Genomic DNA, 17470 nt, shown 5'->3' on the forward strand with positions numbered 1-17470 from the left:
CTTCAAGGGTGAAATTGCCCAAACATTGCACATTATAATTTATGTGAAAGGAGTGTTAATTAGTGATGCTTCCCATAACCGTTGAATACCTGAATGTATTGTATCTCACTTGTTTTATCTGGTTCAAAGACGAACATTGTTGTGGGATATCTTGATTGTTATGATTCTCAGAGCCTGAAGGACACAGTTAGGTGTCAAATTTAAATTGGCTACAATTGTTGCGGCGCCAGGTGGGACGGGTAGGCCACCCGCCCTTTCTCTCACACGCAACTGAAAAGTATAATAGAGAGATGCAGAGTACAAACAGGTAGAGTCTGCTGCGGGTTTCGTACGAACGCCCAGCTGGTTGACAAAGCGGACCTCTACCTGGGTGACGGCTCTCCACCTTCTCGGCATAGGTAAAGGGCTCATATGATTGATTTCACGCAATGTCAACCGTGTTTTGAGAACTTGCATTTGGTCAAAATAAATATGCCAGTTATTGAGGCTAAATAGCATTTGGGAACGTTGGTCTTTTGTTGAGAGTCATCTTTGTCTCCTGAGCGCCGACCAGCACCGATCCTTTCAATAAAACATTTTTGGCGCTGTCGGCAGGATCGTGCAGGCTACGCGCAGGAGATAAAAACAGGATGCGTTGTTTTAGAAGGAAAACTAAGGGTGCGCAAGAGGCACCAGAGGAGGAGGTGGCACCCGGGTGGGAAGGTATCACTTTCTGAGAGATAGAAGCTGTTTTACGGGAGCGTGGGGGACGCCCCGGACCGTGGACAGGAGTGAATCCCGCTGCCATGCCGCTGGCATTATGTGATATGTTGAAGCGGGTGGATGTGAATGCTCGTGCTCCGCTGGGAGGCACGCAGCAGATGTTGTGGATGTGTGCAGAAGCTTGGAAAAATTGCGTGTTGGAGTTGGATAAGGTTAGAAGCGCAGAAAATCAAAAGGCGCAAGAGGTTATCCAGCTAGAGGTTATAGTGAAAGAATTAAAGGAGCATTTGGCAAAAATGCAGAGTATAATGGAAAGAGCTGTAATGCATATCTCCCGAGTGGCGCGAAGAGAGCGAAAGAAGAAACCTCGTAAAATAGAACAAGCGCAAATCCGTTCATTCACCACTGGGCTGTCAGCGCAGTGGAATCCGGAGGAGTGGAACGGGGATATGTGGGGGGATGATGATGATGATAATGATGTTGATGATGAATATGATAGAGGTGTAAGACCGGACCCGCCACCACAGACCGGGCTGTATCCCTCGTTAAAGGGGCTGCAGATACACCCTATCACGTGACGAAAAGAGCAGCGACGCGTGATACCGGATCAAATCCAGGATCTGATGGGGGCGGACGGTCGACCGATTCTGGATGAAAATGGCGAGCGAGTGCGGGGGCTGGTCCCACAAGCGCAGCCAGAGCCAGAATTGTTTATGACGAGAGAAGATTATACACAGGAAGAGACTACTTATATTGTAAGAAAGTATCGTCAGAAACCGGGCGAACCGATCGATGTTTGGCTCATTCGATTGCAAGAGGAAGGAGTTGATGCCGTTATTATAGATGCTGGGGATTATCAGCGGTTCACAGCGCTTTCCACCGATAGCCAGCTAAACATGGAATTCCGGGGAATGTGCAGAGTCATGGGCGGTGATGTAGGGCTCCCTCTCTCGGCGTTATATGGGGCAGCCACGCAGCTGATATTTCCATCATATCAAGATTGGCCAGAACTGAGAGGGCAATGGTCAACCATCAGGGATGCAGTGATGAGATTGACACGGTTGTGTATGAGGCACTCAATTTCGAGTGATGGCTCTGTGGAAATAATAGATGGGGAGGTCCCGAAAATGATCCGGGATGCGATAATACGTGATGCTCCTCCACATTATAGAGCGGCGGTATTAACTATTTTGTTGGGAGCCGCTGACCTGACATTCTCGATGGTGAAAAGTAGGTTGGCGGAGTTAGCAACGCTCGGAGTGAGTGTGCAAAATGTGAAAAATGTGTGAAAAATCGAGGTAATATCGGAACAGTTTTGCGAAAAATGGAAAACCTGAGGGAAGCAGAAGTGATATGTGGATGGCACTAATAAAAGCAGGGGTTCCAGCTGAGGAAATTGACGGGGTTCCTACGTCAGCACTTGCTGAAAAATGCAGACAGAAGGGACTGCAGGTTAGATGTTTCTCTGGAGGAGGCTTTCCTCAAATGACGATGGGCGTGGCGGAGTTAACCTGTATCCTCAAAGAGTTGATAAAGCCCCCTGCCATTGTCCCTCCTACCATTCCTCCTATTGCACCTCCCACAGCACCTCCCTTACCACGGGAGGAGGAGGAGACTTCGTCAAGAGAGGAGGAGGAGGAAGTGAGGCAAGTAGCAGCAGTGCAGCGACGGAAAAAGGGGAAGAAAGGCAAAAATAAACGACGCCATCATAGTGATGAATAGGATGATGGCCAAGCCCTGGTAGCTCGTCAACAACCGGCTCAGCGATGGTCTGCTAGTGATATTAGACCTCATGTGAGGATGGAAATTTATGGATAAATCAGTTCAAATAGTAACAGCGTTAGTAGATACCGGGGCGGAGGCCTCAATAATTATGGAAATCCAGAGAAAATGAAAGGACCCCTAGTACCATTAACAGGACTAGGAGGAAAAGTGGTTTATGGAAAACATGTAAACTTACCTTTGAAAATCAGAAATATGCCTGTAAAAACATATATGGTGATTGTAACCCCTATCCCAGAGTGGATAGTGGGCATGGACATATTAGCCGGAATGACACTTTATTTGACAGCCGGGAGATTTGAATTCGGTGTAAATCCACTGAAAATTCATGCAATATTGGTGGGTAAAGTAAAAATGCCACCTTTTCCGATACCACAAGCTACACAGGTAGTTAGTCAAAAGCAATACCAGATACCTGGAGGACAGGAAGAAATTTCGGCGACCATTAAAGAATATTTAGAAGCTGGTGTATTGAAAACGGTGACGACAAACTGGAACAATCCGTTGTGGCCAGTCAGGAAATCAGATAACTCTTGGAGGATGACAGTAGACTACAGAGGATTGAATAAACACACACCTGCATTGACTTCCGCGGTGCCCGACGCAGTGACAATTATAGAACGAGTGCAACATCATCCCAGAACGTGGTATGGGGTCATAGATTTGGCTAACGCATTTTTCACTATTCCCATTCCTGAGGATAGGATGAATCAATTTGCGTTTACCTGGGAAGGGCGCCAATACACGTTTATCAGACTACCTCAGGGTTATTTACATAGTCCCACAATCTGCCACCGGGTGGTAGCAGAGCACCTGGAAAAGCTAAAAGTTCCTAAAGAAATAATGATATCACATTATGTCGATGACATACTAGTGCAAGGAATGAGCGGGGAAGAGGTGAAGGAAGTTCTAGGACAGCTAATACAGCACATGAAAGGGTTCGGATGGGAAATTAACCCTGCAAAGGTCCAAGGACCTTCGCAAACGGTGAAATTTCTAGGAATCATCTGGAACAAAGGGGAAAGGGAAGTGGCAGGAAAAGCTAAGGCTAAAATTGCTAACTTTCCAGTTCCACACACCAAGGCAGATGCTAGGAAATACATCGGGTTGTTTGGATTTTGGAGGAATCATATTCCTCATTTGGGACAGATACTTCAACCTCTCTACAAATGCACTAAGAAAAAGGAGGACTTTAATTGGGGAGAAGAACAACAGCAATCATTTGATATGGTGAAGGAAGCGATACAGCAAGCAGTGTCATTGGGAAAAATGAAATCGGGACCGGTAGAATTACAGGTGTCAGCGTTAAATGAGTACGCTAACTGGTGTTTGTGGCAAAAGCAAGATAGGATTCGTAAACCCTTGGGATTCTGGTCGAGAAAGCTCCCAGAAGCAGGCCTAAGGTACACACCTTTTGAAAAGCAGCTATTAGCATGCTATTGGGCATTGGTTGAAACTGAGGCTCAAACGGCGTGCCACGAGGTGTTAATGAGAACACATATACCGATTTTGACATGGGTTAAAGGTAACCCGACGACACATAGAATAGGAACCGCACAGGAAGCTAGTATTATCAAATGGAAATGTTATGTGTCTGAGCAAATTAAAATAGGGGAAAAATGAGTCTCTATGTTGCATGAACAAGTTGCAGATGCTCCGGAGGATGGAGAGACGCCGTTCGAGGTACATTCTCTCGAAGAGTCTCCAGTAAAGGCGGGAAAACGATGGGAAGACCTAGATAAGGAGGGAAAAGAGCATGTTTGGTTCACTGATGGGTCGTGCCAACACATTGCTGGTAAACGGCAATGTAAGGCCGGGGCGTTCAAGCCACAACTCGGACAATCCCTAGAAGAATTAGGAGAAGGAAAGAGTAGTCAATGGGCTGAATTGAAGGCAGTACATATGGTAATTATGCAAGGAGGGCCGCAAGGACTCTGCATATTTACAGACTCGTGGTCAGTAGCCCAGGGGCTTCTTACGTGGATGCCCACATGGCATGCCACGGGGTGGAAAATTCATTCAAAAGAAGTTTGGGGAAAAGAGTTGTGGGCGGACATTTGGGAAAAAGCTAAAACTATTCCCATCACTGTGGTGCACGTGGATGCACACACTAACAGAGGAGACTCAGAAGCTCTCTTTAACAAAGCTGCAGATCAGCTAGTAAAAATCATGACAGAAGTAAGAGAGTCTAGCCCAGGATTAGCTAGATGGGCTCATGTTAAAGCAGGACATTGGGGAGTACAAGGAACTCTCCAGTGGGCTCGAGACAGGGGCATAGATCTGAAGTTCAACAATGTCAGAACCGCTATTGCAGAATGTGAAGAATGTCAACATCAGAGGCGAGGTGTTCCTCAGCATGTGGCAGGACAGCTACACAGGGGTAAAACCTCCGGACAGATCTGGCAGATGGATTTTGTTGGACCACTGCCACAGTCGCAGGGCTGTAAATATGCCTGCACCGCAGTAGACACATTCTCAGGGGTTCTGGTAATCCATCCCAGTAAAACAGCAAAACAACAAAGCACAATACGATGTTTAGAAGTAATACAGAGGTTTTATGGAACACCAGTTCAAATACAGACGGATAATGGAACACATTTCACAGGGAATGTGGTAAAAGAGTGGGCAAAGACTCACCATGTAGAATGGATCTATCACATTCCCTATTATCCGCAGGCTGCTGGGCTAATAGAGCGAATAAATGGAATTCTTAAAGAAACATTGAAAAAGCTATCTCGAAACAGAACGCTGGACAAATGGTGCAAAGACTTACCCGAGGCGGTGAATCAGATTAATAATAGACCGCTTGGGTCGGGAATAACGCCCCTAATACGAATGATAATGGGGGAACCGGTACAAAATTCCAATGGGGAAATTAAAATGTGGAAAATTGATCCTCAAGCTGAAATTCCCGTACGAGCTACTCCAGGCTCAGCGGGATTGGATTTGAAAATCCTCACAAACATCACTCTGGTTCCCAACAAAATCCAAATAGTGAAAACAGGATTGGGGCTCCAATGTGCACCAGGGACATATGGACACATTCTACCACGAAGTGGGTTATCACTAGAAGGGTTAACAATTCAAGCCGGAGTAAGTGATGCAGACTATAAAGGAGAAATTGGAGTGGTATTCATATTATTAGCAGAACAGCCCCTTACATTGGAAAGAGGGGACAAAATTGCTCAATTGATAGTGAAGCCTTGCCTTGTAACCAAGGTAAAAGAAATACCTAAACCTGTGATGATAACCACCAGAGGGGAGGGAGGATTTGGCTCCACTGATTTGGCAGGGGCAAAAGTTTGGGTAAAACAGCCAGACGGTCCTCCCCGAGCAGCAGAAATTATAGCTCAAGGGCAAGATGCTACTGTGAGCGTCTTATATCCTGGAGAGGAAAAATGGGTAAATGTACCGGTGTCAAAATGTTATACAAGAGAGAACTAATCACATGTTTGTAGTATGCATTATTTGTCGTAATACAGATGCCGTGGTGGTATTTGCTGATTGGAAGACCATCATCGGAGAGGCGCCATGGCCGGACCAGGGAAGACCGAGGGCCCAAGAGGTGGCAGTGTCGTCTGCTGGGTCATGCGTATCCTTGTCCTTGGTGCCATGGTCCAACTCTGCTGCGCAATGACAGAGGGTGACAAATTGGAGCAGGTCCAGTGGCTCCGCATAAGATGGAAAAGCAGTACCCGGGACCGTACTCAAGGAGGCTACACCTGTCCAGCTTACCAAGCTTGCGACGTGGTAAACGTCACCAGCAATTGTCAGATGTGGAAGTGCAAAAGGTGCCTTGGAGGAAAGGACATTCCAGTGGTGGAACAAGGATGCAACTTAACCGTCACTTCAGTAGTCCCCATGTGCCACTACAACAGGACGACCGAGACCTGCAATGAGCACAACTGGACGAGGTGGACAATTACCGTAAAAGAAACTCTGTTTTTTTTAACAGCGCTGAAATCTCGAGATGGAACACATTTTTGTATATAATATGGGTGTTACCTGGGAAACCTAATGCTATAAGAACACACATAGCACCAGTATTAGATACCTGTACACACATGGCACAAGCCAGGGTTAAAACCCGAGTGTACTGGGAAATAAAATTCCCCGATATACCACACTGTACACGAAGACGTAGAGCTTGGTATGATACTCTCTTAGGAGGAACGGGAACACTGTTTGGTGTAGCTAATGCTGCAGATAACGAAGTAACCAGAACAATGTTATCTAACATAGGGCAACATGCATCAGAGGCTATACATCAGGTAGGGGTATGGCTTCCAAAAGCTATGATAGGGCAATTGGAAAACACAGATGTTTGGAAAAAGGCATTACATGGGAGTTAAAATTATGGAATGAAACATATGATGTGTTAAAGAATCTATTACATAGAGGTAATTGGACAACCTGTGCATTGCAAATGATACATGCGGAAGCTCAAAAAGAGCGATTGCAGAGAATAATGACAACGGAAAATTATCACGAATGAAGACGGGTTTGGAATATTAGTAGCAAACTTTGGTTACAGTTACACTCGGAGCGAACAAAATGCAACAGTACATATTGTGGTGGGTATTGGACTCAGTACAATGTGTCTACTCTCAAAACGACATGTAAGTATCAAGTATTACCGGTGATTACTGCCACAGGATTTTGGTTTCTACATCTGGATGGAGAGTGGATGGATGTGGGAACTAATACAACTTATGAGATGAAAATGTGTGACGAAACAAACAGAGGAATGGCATGTACATTACAACAGGGACACAGCAATCCATGTTTAACCGACTCAGAGGCTGTACTTTGTGATTGGGCGAGGGAGCCACGAAGGGAGATGTTGTGGCAAATCGGACCACATGCTCTATGTGTGGCAACAATGCAAAATAATTCACAAGTTCCATCGGTTCCTTTCGTTGGTTGCTTATATAATGTGCACCTATGGCATTGGGGAAACCAGACGTATCGTTTGACGAATTACTCTGTGTCTAATCGGCTGACACAAGTACAATGGGATGTACTAAAGAATCCCTGGAACCTCTCACTGGAGCGTTTCAAATGCGCATTGGAACAATCCACTGAAGTTCAGAAAATTATACAGTCACATACGTCTAACATCTCCAAGCTCATGGTGTCCACATTAGTAGCCAGCGGATGGGTACAACATGCTGCTAAAATAGTACAACAGTCCTCAGCCCATCACTGGTGGGACATCTTTTCAGGGATGTCAGTCACTGCTAGGAGGACTTTGGTGCCCCCTCTGATTCTGTTGGTTATTATAATAATATTGCTATCACTATGTAATCTGCTAACGTGTATCTACGTAAGACATATCCGAGCTGAAGTGGAGTGGGTGATTATGCAACGCATGAGTTGATTGTACGGCTTGAGAAAAGTAATGGACACTTCGGTGTCGAGAACTATACTGTTAAGTTGGTGCCTCACCCCACTCATATATATACATTTATGTTAGATGGCAAGGATGTTTATCACATCAATATATTCACAGAAACCTAACGTTGCGGGAATTATGGTCCATGTTCTTTCATGACATCATGAATCACACTGGAAATGGAATAGTGTTACCATTGACGTTTGACGGGTATATCAACTAATATGTGAAGCCTCAAGAGTGGAATGAAAAGGAGTGTTATTTAGTGATGCTTCCCATAACCGTTGAATACCCGAATGTATTGTATCTCACTTGTTTTATCTGGTTCAAAGACAACATTGTATTGTATCTCACTTATTTTATCTGGTTCAAAGACAACATTGTTGTGGGATATCTTGACTGTTATTTCACTTGTTTTTCTAGTCAAGACGTCTCGACCGTTTCACACTCACTTGTTATCTGGTTCAAAGACGAACATTGTTGCGGGATATCTTGATTGTTATGTTTCTCAGAGCCTGAAGGACACACTTAGTTGTCAAATGTAAATTGGCTACAATTGTTGCGGCGCCAGGTGGGACGGGTAGGCCACCCGCCCTTTCTCTCGCACGCAACTGAAAAGTATAATAGAGAGATGCAGAGTACAAACAGGTAGAGTCTGCTGCGGGTTTCGTACGAACGCTCAGCTGGTTGACAAAGCGGACTTCTACCTGGGTGACGGCTCTCCACCTTCTCGGCATAGGTAAAGGGCTGGCACTGATGTGGGTGTGGGTATGGGGTATTTTTGGGCGATTTTCCGGATCAAAATGCCAAGAACAACAATAACACCAATTATAAGAATGCCACGGATTCCTGCTCTCACTCTCTTGGTCCGAAAAGCAATCGGACCAGCTGTAGGAATCATGGTTAACAATAAAACAACAACAAACAATAAAATAAAAGTGCAATTCAGAGTCTGTAGCAGGGCAAACAAAGCATAGAATAATGAAACCACTTAGTTCCTTTTCCCTCCAAGCGGACAGCTTTGGAGGTACGAGCAGTCACCTTGTGTGGGCCAGACCAACGGGGTTCTGACCACTTACAAGTCATTTAAGGTAGACAGATGACCACTCAGGAAGATCAAGTGCAGGAGGTGGTGATGGAAGAGAGTCCTGGGTCTGTAAGGAGAAATTAGAAGCAAAAGAATGCATTTGTATCCAAAACAGTTTATGAGAAAACTTGGGAGACACAACGCCCTCCTCAAGCGGTTGGAATGAGGAGGAAGGGCCAGGCATCAGACAATCTGTAAGAACTTCGTAAGGAGAAAAAAACAGGAGAGCGAGACACAGTTTGTCTCACAGACGTTAGAGCAAGGGGAAGACCCTGAACCAAGTTTATGCCAGAAGAGGTACATATTTTAGCCAGTTTTTCCTTCAACATGTGATTCTTACGTTCAACTGAACGTTGACTGACGTTACAGTAGCTAGGTGTGTGGATGTGAAATGTGTACTATTGTCCAGGTGGATGAGAGCGGGGAAACCGTGTGTTGAAATCCAGTTGTTCACCAAAGTTTTCATTACCAACATGGCGTCTTCGCGAGAGCAGGTGTAGGCTTCACGCCATTCTGAAAATATGTCAACAAAAACAAGAAGATAGCGTTTACTTTGAACAGAAGTGATCATGTCTGTAAAATCCATCACCAGTTCCGCACCGGGCCAGGTGGGTGGGTCAAATTAACCTGGCAACAGTCCAAGTGTGGGGCGAACATTGTCTAGCTGGCAAATATTACATTCACGACAGTGGGATGACACAAGTCAGACATTTTAGGATGCCACCACATGCGAAGTTTGGTTCGCATGGATGTGGGGCCAATATGAGTAAGTTTCGGTCAAAATAGTTTTTGTTCAGGAGAGGCGTTGTGCTGTATTTTAACCAATTCATGATGAGACAGAGGTTCGGGCAGATCAGGAAAGGATTTGTCAGATAATTGTACAAGCATCTGTGGGACATAGCCCGCCGCCATGTCGGCAGCATTCTTGCCGAGGGCTGTGGTTGAAGTGGATTTGGAGTGGCCAGGGACCTTGACAATAGGCACCGCCGAAAGTTTAGCCAGGGCTTTGCAGGGTCCAATGCTCAATAGGGGTACCTTTGACTGTTTTAAAGTGATTCCGTTTCCAAGCAGACAGGTCCAACACAGCAGCCGAGACAGCGTAAGATGAGTCAGAATAGACAGTGACAGATTGTCCGACTGCCAGTTCCAGTGTGAGGCAGAGAGGTCCAACACAGCCACTGAGACAGCGTAAACTGAGTCAGAATAGCACTACCGCTGCCTGTGCTGAGGGAGCAGATGTTAGTACAGAGGAGGAAACAGTTAAAAATTCACCTGAGGGCTGCTGCTCCACTACGGCAGCCGCCGCAGCCAAAGAGCCATTCGGCTTACGGTAACAGCAACCCATCAGTGAACAAGACCCTGCCGTTCGTCAGAAGTTGGACAGTGAGATCAGCACGAGGATGAAGAGAATCTGTAGAATAGAAGAACGATGCTCCGAGGACTTAGAGGATCCTTCAGAGGACACCACTCTGCCCAAGAAGGTCACCGAGTTGCGACAACACTGAAGCTTCTTTCTGGAAGCTTTGAATCCCAGCTCATGCAAACGAAGCAAAAAAAGTTTAGTTAGAGACAAACATGACTCTGCTGTTGGGGTTGCCAACAGGAAGTCGTCAACAAACATCAGGAGTTTACATCCATCTGGGAGTTCTAGATCCTGCAGCAATGCTTTCAAACATTGATTAAAAATTCCAGGTGAATTTTTGAAGCCTTGTGGCAACCTGGTGTATTGTAAATTGTGTCCCTGATATCTGAATGCAAACAAGTGTCTACACTCGAGTGCGAGTGAGACACAGAAGAATGCATTTGCCAAATCAATCGCTGTGAAGTATTTCAAATCAGGTGTGATGGTAGACAGCATTCTGTGGGGGTCTGGTACAGGTAACAATAGTGTGATCTTTACATCATTAATGGGTCTCAAATCATGCAACATACGATAAGTGTTACCATCTGTTTTTAAAAACTGGCCTAAGTGGTGTACACCACGAGGGGGTGGATGTTTCCAGGACTCCAGAATTCCACAGGCCAGTGAGAGTGTCCTCCATCCCCTGGTTAGCAGCCGCAGGCCAAGGATATTGAGGTCTGTAAACATGATATCCTGGAAAAACTGTGATTTTAATGTCTGGTGTCTTAGTACAATATCCAACATCAAAGGGTCCAGAGGACCAAACGAATTTAGGCAGTTTGTTTAACAGTGACTCAGCATCGTCATGGTCAGAGTCGTCACGTCTGTGTTCTAATATGATCATATTAGTTGTCAGAGGTGCGTCAGAAACAATGATGCAGTATGCATCTGCAAATTTGGAGATCTGTACATTAGGGAGTGGTATGTCCTCCCAGTCACTCATTTTAGTCAGTCGTTTCACCATATGTCCCAGCTTCCGGGCCTCGTGTCCTGGAGACAGAGCGAGTGAAATGTGGGTTACTGACTTTTCCTGCATTTTGAACCATGTCATTTGAGCTGGTGTAAGAGAGTAGGATGCCGCTACACCCTCTCTTGCTGCGTATATATGTGTGGATGTAATGTCCCAAGGATCACCTTGTATGTATGCAAAGTTTTCCATGTATAATAGATTGTGGTTGCGGTAGTAATATATTCTCCAATGGTATGGATCTAGTTGAGGCAGGTAAGCCCAAAGAGTGTTTAACCAGGGCTTCCACAACAGAAATTGGTGTATGAGACCAGGTTTGAGTGGTGTTTCTGGTTCAAGTCGGGCCCAATACATGTCCACAGTTGGAGTTGGTTCACTCTCAGGTGTCATAAGCCATTGTCCAGAGTGGCAGACGGTATCAGCTGCCGGCATTATAAACGAATGGTGGAAGATCTGTCCAGCCAAGACTGTCGGTAGCGGTTGAGTCCATTGTCGGGCTTGTTGAGCCCCCAAGAAGCCCATCAATTGCACAGTGTGTTGTGACAAAAAAGCGTCCAGGAGCAAGATGTTGAGTGAGGAGTGTGTTGCCCCTGTGTCAACCAGAGTGTTCACTTTTCACCCCGCAACAGAGATGGGGATCATGGCGCCTGCATCACCGGACCCCTGGCTTCCCGGCACCCCTCGTGGTACTGTGTTGTGTGTACAGTGGTACAACCTGCTGCTGCCCATCTTGCTGCCAAGGTGGGCTGCCAAAGCTGTTGTTTCTGCCTCTACCTTGCCCCCCTCGGTTTTGGGACCAGCCACGACGCCCTTGAATTGGACCTTGAGGTGGAGGAGATGTAAGACAGTCTTTAATCCAGTGATCAGGAGAACCACAACCAAAACATCCTTGATCACGGTGATGCTGTTGCACTGTCCCCCGGCCCCTTCACACCTTCCTGCGTATCCACCCCTGCTATTACCCCAGAACCCACTTGCTTGTCTAGGGGATTGTGCCAGCCAAAAAAATTACGTCTGGTGTGGTTTTGGATGTTTACGTTTTGCCTGTGCTACTTGTAATTTAAGAAGTTGTTTTTGAAGTTTACCAATTTCATTATTCTCACCCTGTTGTTGGCTTGAATAAATTTTGAGGTGATGCACTAAGTGTCGTTTAAATCTAGGCTCCTCTCCGGAAAGGAGGTAAGGGTCAGCTTTAAGAGTGGTCTGTACTGGTTCAGGGAGACCTGCCAGGATCGCGGTCCTGAACATAGCCTCCTCCGAACCAGACTGTCCAGGGTGTTGTCCAGTCAGTTCACTCCAAAGTTTAGTACACTTAGTCAAGTGTTCAAATGGGTTGTTTAACATAGGGGAAAGAAGTGGGTGCGGCTGAAACATTGATGTTCTGATGAATTCCAACCTGACTTTCAACAGTCATATCAAATCAATCACAAAAACTGCCTTTTAGCATCAGAATAACATATTAGAGTGAAGAATTGTATGTGTCAAGGAGACTTGGAGAAGCTGTCATGTTATTATCCAAGCCGCTCATCATCACAAGGGTTGCAGGAAAGCTGGAACCTATCTCAGCTAGCTTCGGGCGAAAGGTGGCCTACACCCTGAAGTGGTCGCCAGTCAGTCGCAGGGCATATTTCGACACCATCAATGAGCGGGAATCAATCCCACGCTGCCCGCACCACTACACCTCAGTGACTAGGAGAAGCTCATCCATGTTTTTTTTTTTTCCAAGTAGACTTGAATTCTGTAATTGTCTTCTGACTGGACTCGCTAACAAGAGCATTGAACAGCTGATGATCATTCAGAATGCTGCAGCTCGGGTTCTGACCAGAACAAAGAGGTCAGAGCATCCATCCATCCATTTTCTGAGCCATTTATCCTCATGAGTGATGCAGAAATGCTGGAGCCTATCCCAGCTGTCATTGGGGAGGAGGCAGGGCACACCCTAAACTGGTTGTCAGCCAAATGCAGGGCACATGGAGACAGACAACAGTCACACTCACTATCACACCAAGGGGGAATTTAGATTTAATGCATGTTTTCAGGATTGGGGAGGAGACCGGGATACCCGGAGAAAATCCACGCAGGCACGGGGAGAACATGCAAACTCCACACGAGTTGAACATCGAATCCTCAGAAATCTTCAAAAATGTGAGACCAATGCTCTACAGCTGCACCACCGTGCCGCTGAGATCAGAGCATATAACTCCAATTCTAAAGTACTTACACTGATGACCAGTCAGCTTTTGAATATATTTTAAAGTTTTGCTACTGGTTTATAAATCACTCAATGATTTAGGTCCTGAACAATGTTCCCTCTAAGATGCACAACTCCGCATTTGCACACTGGTCGCACACTCAGCGCAGAGGAAATCAGATCCAGCGCAGGTAACTACAGCCTGATGTGTTTTTTTTTCTTCTTCTTCTTCTTCTTCTTCTTCTTAAACATGGCAGCACACTGTCTCTCACAAAGAGCTGCTGCTCGGCCACACTGGGATACACAGGCGACTTCCTACTTTACCTGACATCGACCCGTCCATGTTAAAGGTGTACACTCATAATTACAAACACCAGGATATGTGAATAATAGAAGAAAAAGTGGTGAAACTGGACGAGATTTTCTCTTTTTTTTGGGTAAAAAAAGGTCTGGTCTGAAGCCAAAGTAGAAAGTAGAGGATGAGATGGTGTATAATGTTAAAATTCCACCTGAGCACAGCCTGATCAAGGATAAAAGCGCAGAGGATACAGTGCACAAAAAGCTAATTCTGTATTTTAAATATAGGCGCAACATAACATTAACCCTAAAACTGTTTGGGAGCATCATTCCGCTTTCAACATGTATTGTGAAAGATATTCTGCAAGCAATAATTGAGACGGGGATATCATTGTTGGTCAAAAAAAATGAATCAAAGTTGGAAGTGACATTTCAAATTTACAGTTAATACTTGGCTTGGTATGTATTTGTATTGTAATGTATTTTTTGTTGACATTTTCAGTGTAAGTTAGCAAAAACACAAAAATGTTCTTAAAAATGTTCTGATGGGAATGTAATCTGAACCTTTTAATGAGCCATGTAACTTCAACGGAAGACATTGATTGACCACAGTGCATACTTCTGATGATGCTCACAGTTGTTAAAGGGGGTGCTCAAGGGCTTAGTGTTTTTGCTAAGACACGTCAAAAACTTCTGTCGTATACGCTGGACACGATTGTGCACGTACACGAAGAATTGCTTGGACTCGTTGTAGATATATCCAAGGACAACTTTACTGTCACAGTAAAACCTGACACCATCTGGTTTGTGGTCAAGCTCGTTGAGTATCAGCTCAGCCATCTCAACGGCCAACACAGCTCCACAGAGTTCGAGGCGTGTGAAGTAAGAATAATTTTATTGTGTTGTTTTTCCATAATTAAAAGATGTTTCGCAATAGCTTCGTATATGTTTCGCAATAGCTTTGTATAACCTAAAAGACGATCGCAATAGCTTTGAATAACCAGCAATGTCATAAAAGGATGTTTGGATAACCAGCAATGTCATAAAAAGATGTGCTTGTGTTATATGATGTCGTGCAACGCCATCTGTTGGTAACAAAGAATAGTGTGGCATCAGGCGGGATGAATTGGCCACTCACCCCTCCTTCCGCACACGCTTAGAGTGTAAAAGGAGAACTTTGGATACTCTCGGTAGAGTCTGCTGCGGGTTGCGTACGGACGCCCAGCCGGTATTGAAGCTGCTCTACCTGGAGTGTTGGCTCTCCCTCCTATTGGCGCACGGTAAGAGCTGGATATTCTTCTAAGAGCTGGTTGGATATTACTTAGCTTCATACCACGTGATTTGTGCTTGTGCTTGTGTTACCATTTCTGTGTGGGACCAATAAAGTGCCAATTGTTGGTAGCCAGAAGTGTGTCTTGTCTTCATTTCTGAGTGCCTATCTCCGACGAACCTATTAAAATTTGATACCGAACTCCTGAGCGAGGTATCAGAAATGTTTTAAAACAGCGTGGGATAGTGGGCCCTGACTGAGGGGCTAGTTTTGCTTTCCCAAGCACAAAGCTGACTTCACATTGTCCGTCTGTAGTAACGACCCTCAGGTACGCTACTGCTCCTATGGCCAAATTGGAAGCATCAGAGAACAAGCACAGCTCAGTTGATGCAGCACTGGAGAGGGACTGATGCAGATATGAGCGAGGAAGATGGAGGCTGCTCAGATCCTGTAGTGATTTTTTTCCATGTCTCCCACTTGATAAACTGTTCTGCAGGAAGCTCTATGTCCCAGTCGTAAACATCAGCTGAAAGTTCTCTGAGTAGGGCTCGCCCTCGGATAGTCACTGGTGCGACCAAGCCTAGTGGGTCAAAAAGGCTATTGACTGTGGATAACACCCAACGTCGAGTGAATGGCTTGTCGCTGACTGCTACTCGGAATGTAAAGGCGTCACAGTCTATGTTCCAGCACAAACCAAGGCTTCTTTGCACAGGGAGATCTTCTTCGCCGAGGCCTAAGTCTTTGAGACCAGCCGCCAGATCACCAGGTGCGAAGGCTTGCATCACTGTGATGCTGTTTGAGGCGAGTTTGTGTAGTTTCAGGTTAGACTCTGCCAGGGAAGCTTGAGTGCGTTTGAGCAGATCAATTGCTTCGGCCTCAGTTGGGACAGCAATGAGTCGTCCATCATCTACATAAAAGTGTCTGTCGACGAACTGCCATGTGTCCGCTCCATACTTCTGCTCACCTGCTTGGGCTGCTCTCCGAAGGCCATATATTGCCACTGCAGGGGAGGGGCTGTTACCGAATACATGAACTCGCATTCGGTACTCGGTTATCTCCTTGGTCAAGTCATTGTTCTTGTGCCAGAGGAATCTTAGGAAATTTCTGTGGTCTTCTCTCACTAGGAAACCATAAAACATTTGCTGGATGTCGACTGTTAGTGCAACAACCTCCTTTCGGAACCTAAGCAGTACTCCCAACAAGGAGTTTTTCAGATTAGGCCCTGAGAGCAAGACACTGTTGAGAGAGATGCCATCTTCTTGTGCACTCAAGTCAAACACCACTCGTATGGCACCCGGCTTTCGGGGATGGTAGACCCCGAATATGGGTAGGTACCAGCATTCTTCATCCTCAGAGAGAGGGGGGGCTTCCTCTGCATGTTTATTGTTGAAGAGTTTCTCCATGAAGTCGACAAACTGTTCTTTCATTGTAGGATTTTTGTTCAATGTGCGTTGCAATGAATGAAGACGGGAGAGAGCTTGAGCACAGTTGTTTGGAAGGCGTGGTCTGGGTGTTCTGAATGGTAGAGGAGCGATCCAACTGTTTTGCTCATCTCTCTTGAACTCTGCTTGCATGATCTCCAGAAAGGTCTCATCTTCGAAGGACAAGGCAGGTTTGTTATCATCTTCCGTTCTCACGAACACATCTCGTCCGAGTTTATCTTTTGCAGTAACACCAGACCCAGGATATGTTGTCAGCTGTGCGGAGGTAGACTGTCTGTGCTCCCCGCCGTAGCCTACTCTCTCTCTCTCACTGATGTGATTCTGGCAGGGCATCAGAAAAGATGGGCGTCCATTCTGTAGGACATGGGTTTTAAGGACTGATACAGTGGACTTGTATGTACTATCGATGCAAACCTCCCCTACTATAACCCATCCTAAATACAAACGCTGGGAAAAGGGAGCGTTGTGGGGTCCATTGATTTGATCTCTCACCTTGTGAACTTGTATGAGGTCTCTCCCCAGTAGGATTAAGATCTGTGCTTTAGGATCGATCTTTGGGATGTGAGGTGCCATGGATCTCAAGTGAGCATGGGAGTGAGCGATCTCTGGAGAAGGGATTTCCGATCTGTTGATCGTAACTTCATTACATTCAATGAGCGGAGGCAAGTCCAAACACACTTCACCATTCAATGCTTCGATCTGAAAACCAACAGCCTTTCTCCCAGTCATTTCTGTGGTTCCAGCACAGGTCCTCATCAGGTAAAGTGTATGGTCCCCTTGGATGTCAAACAGCTTAAAAAACTCAGACCTGGCCAGTGATCGATTGCTCTGGTCGTCGAGGATGGCATACATCTTGATTGAGCGTTCTCGCTGTCCTTGGGGAAAAACCCGGACTAAACATATCTTGGCGCAGGACCTTGGTGGGAGACCTTCGC

At 45.7% G+C, this 17470-nt stretch overlaps 1 protein-coding gene across 6 annotated transcripts in view; it reads right to left on the bottom strand.

The window, feature by feature from the left end:
- Nucleotides 1-17470, bottom strand: part of borcs7 (BLOC-1 related complex subunit 7) — a 64681-nt gene that overhangs the window by 22758 nt on the left and 24453 nt on the right. The window contains exons 3-6 of one of the 6 annotated variants that reach the window (XR_009797417.1): nucleotides 8587-12157; nucleotides 8332-8490; nucleotides 6220-6353; nucleotides 5969-6107 (exon numbers count right to left, since the gene is read on the bottom strand). Coding sequence is in view for 1 of the 6 variants with exons in the window: in XM_061836959.1 (XP_061692943.1) it covers nucleotides 10907-11857 (951 nt within the window). In the remaining 5 variants the exon portion in view is untranslated. The other 5 variants (XR_009797420.1, XR_009797419.1, XR_009797418.1 and 2 more) reach the window with 5 other exon arrangements.

The sequence above is a fragment of the Syngnathoides biaculeatus genome, chromosome 12 (genome assembly GCF_019802595.1).
Source record: "Syngnathoides biaculeatus isolate LvHL_M chromosome 12, ASM1980259v1, whole genome shotgun sequence".
Classification (NCBI taxonomy): Eukaryota; Metazoa; Chordata; class Actinopteri; order Syngnathiformes; family Syngnathidae; genus Syngnathoides; species Syngnathoides biaculeatus.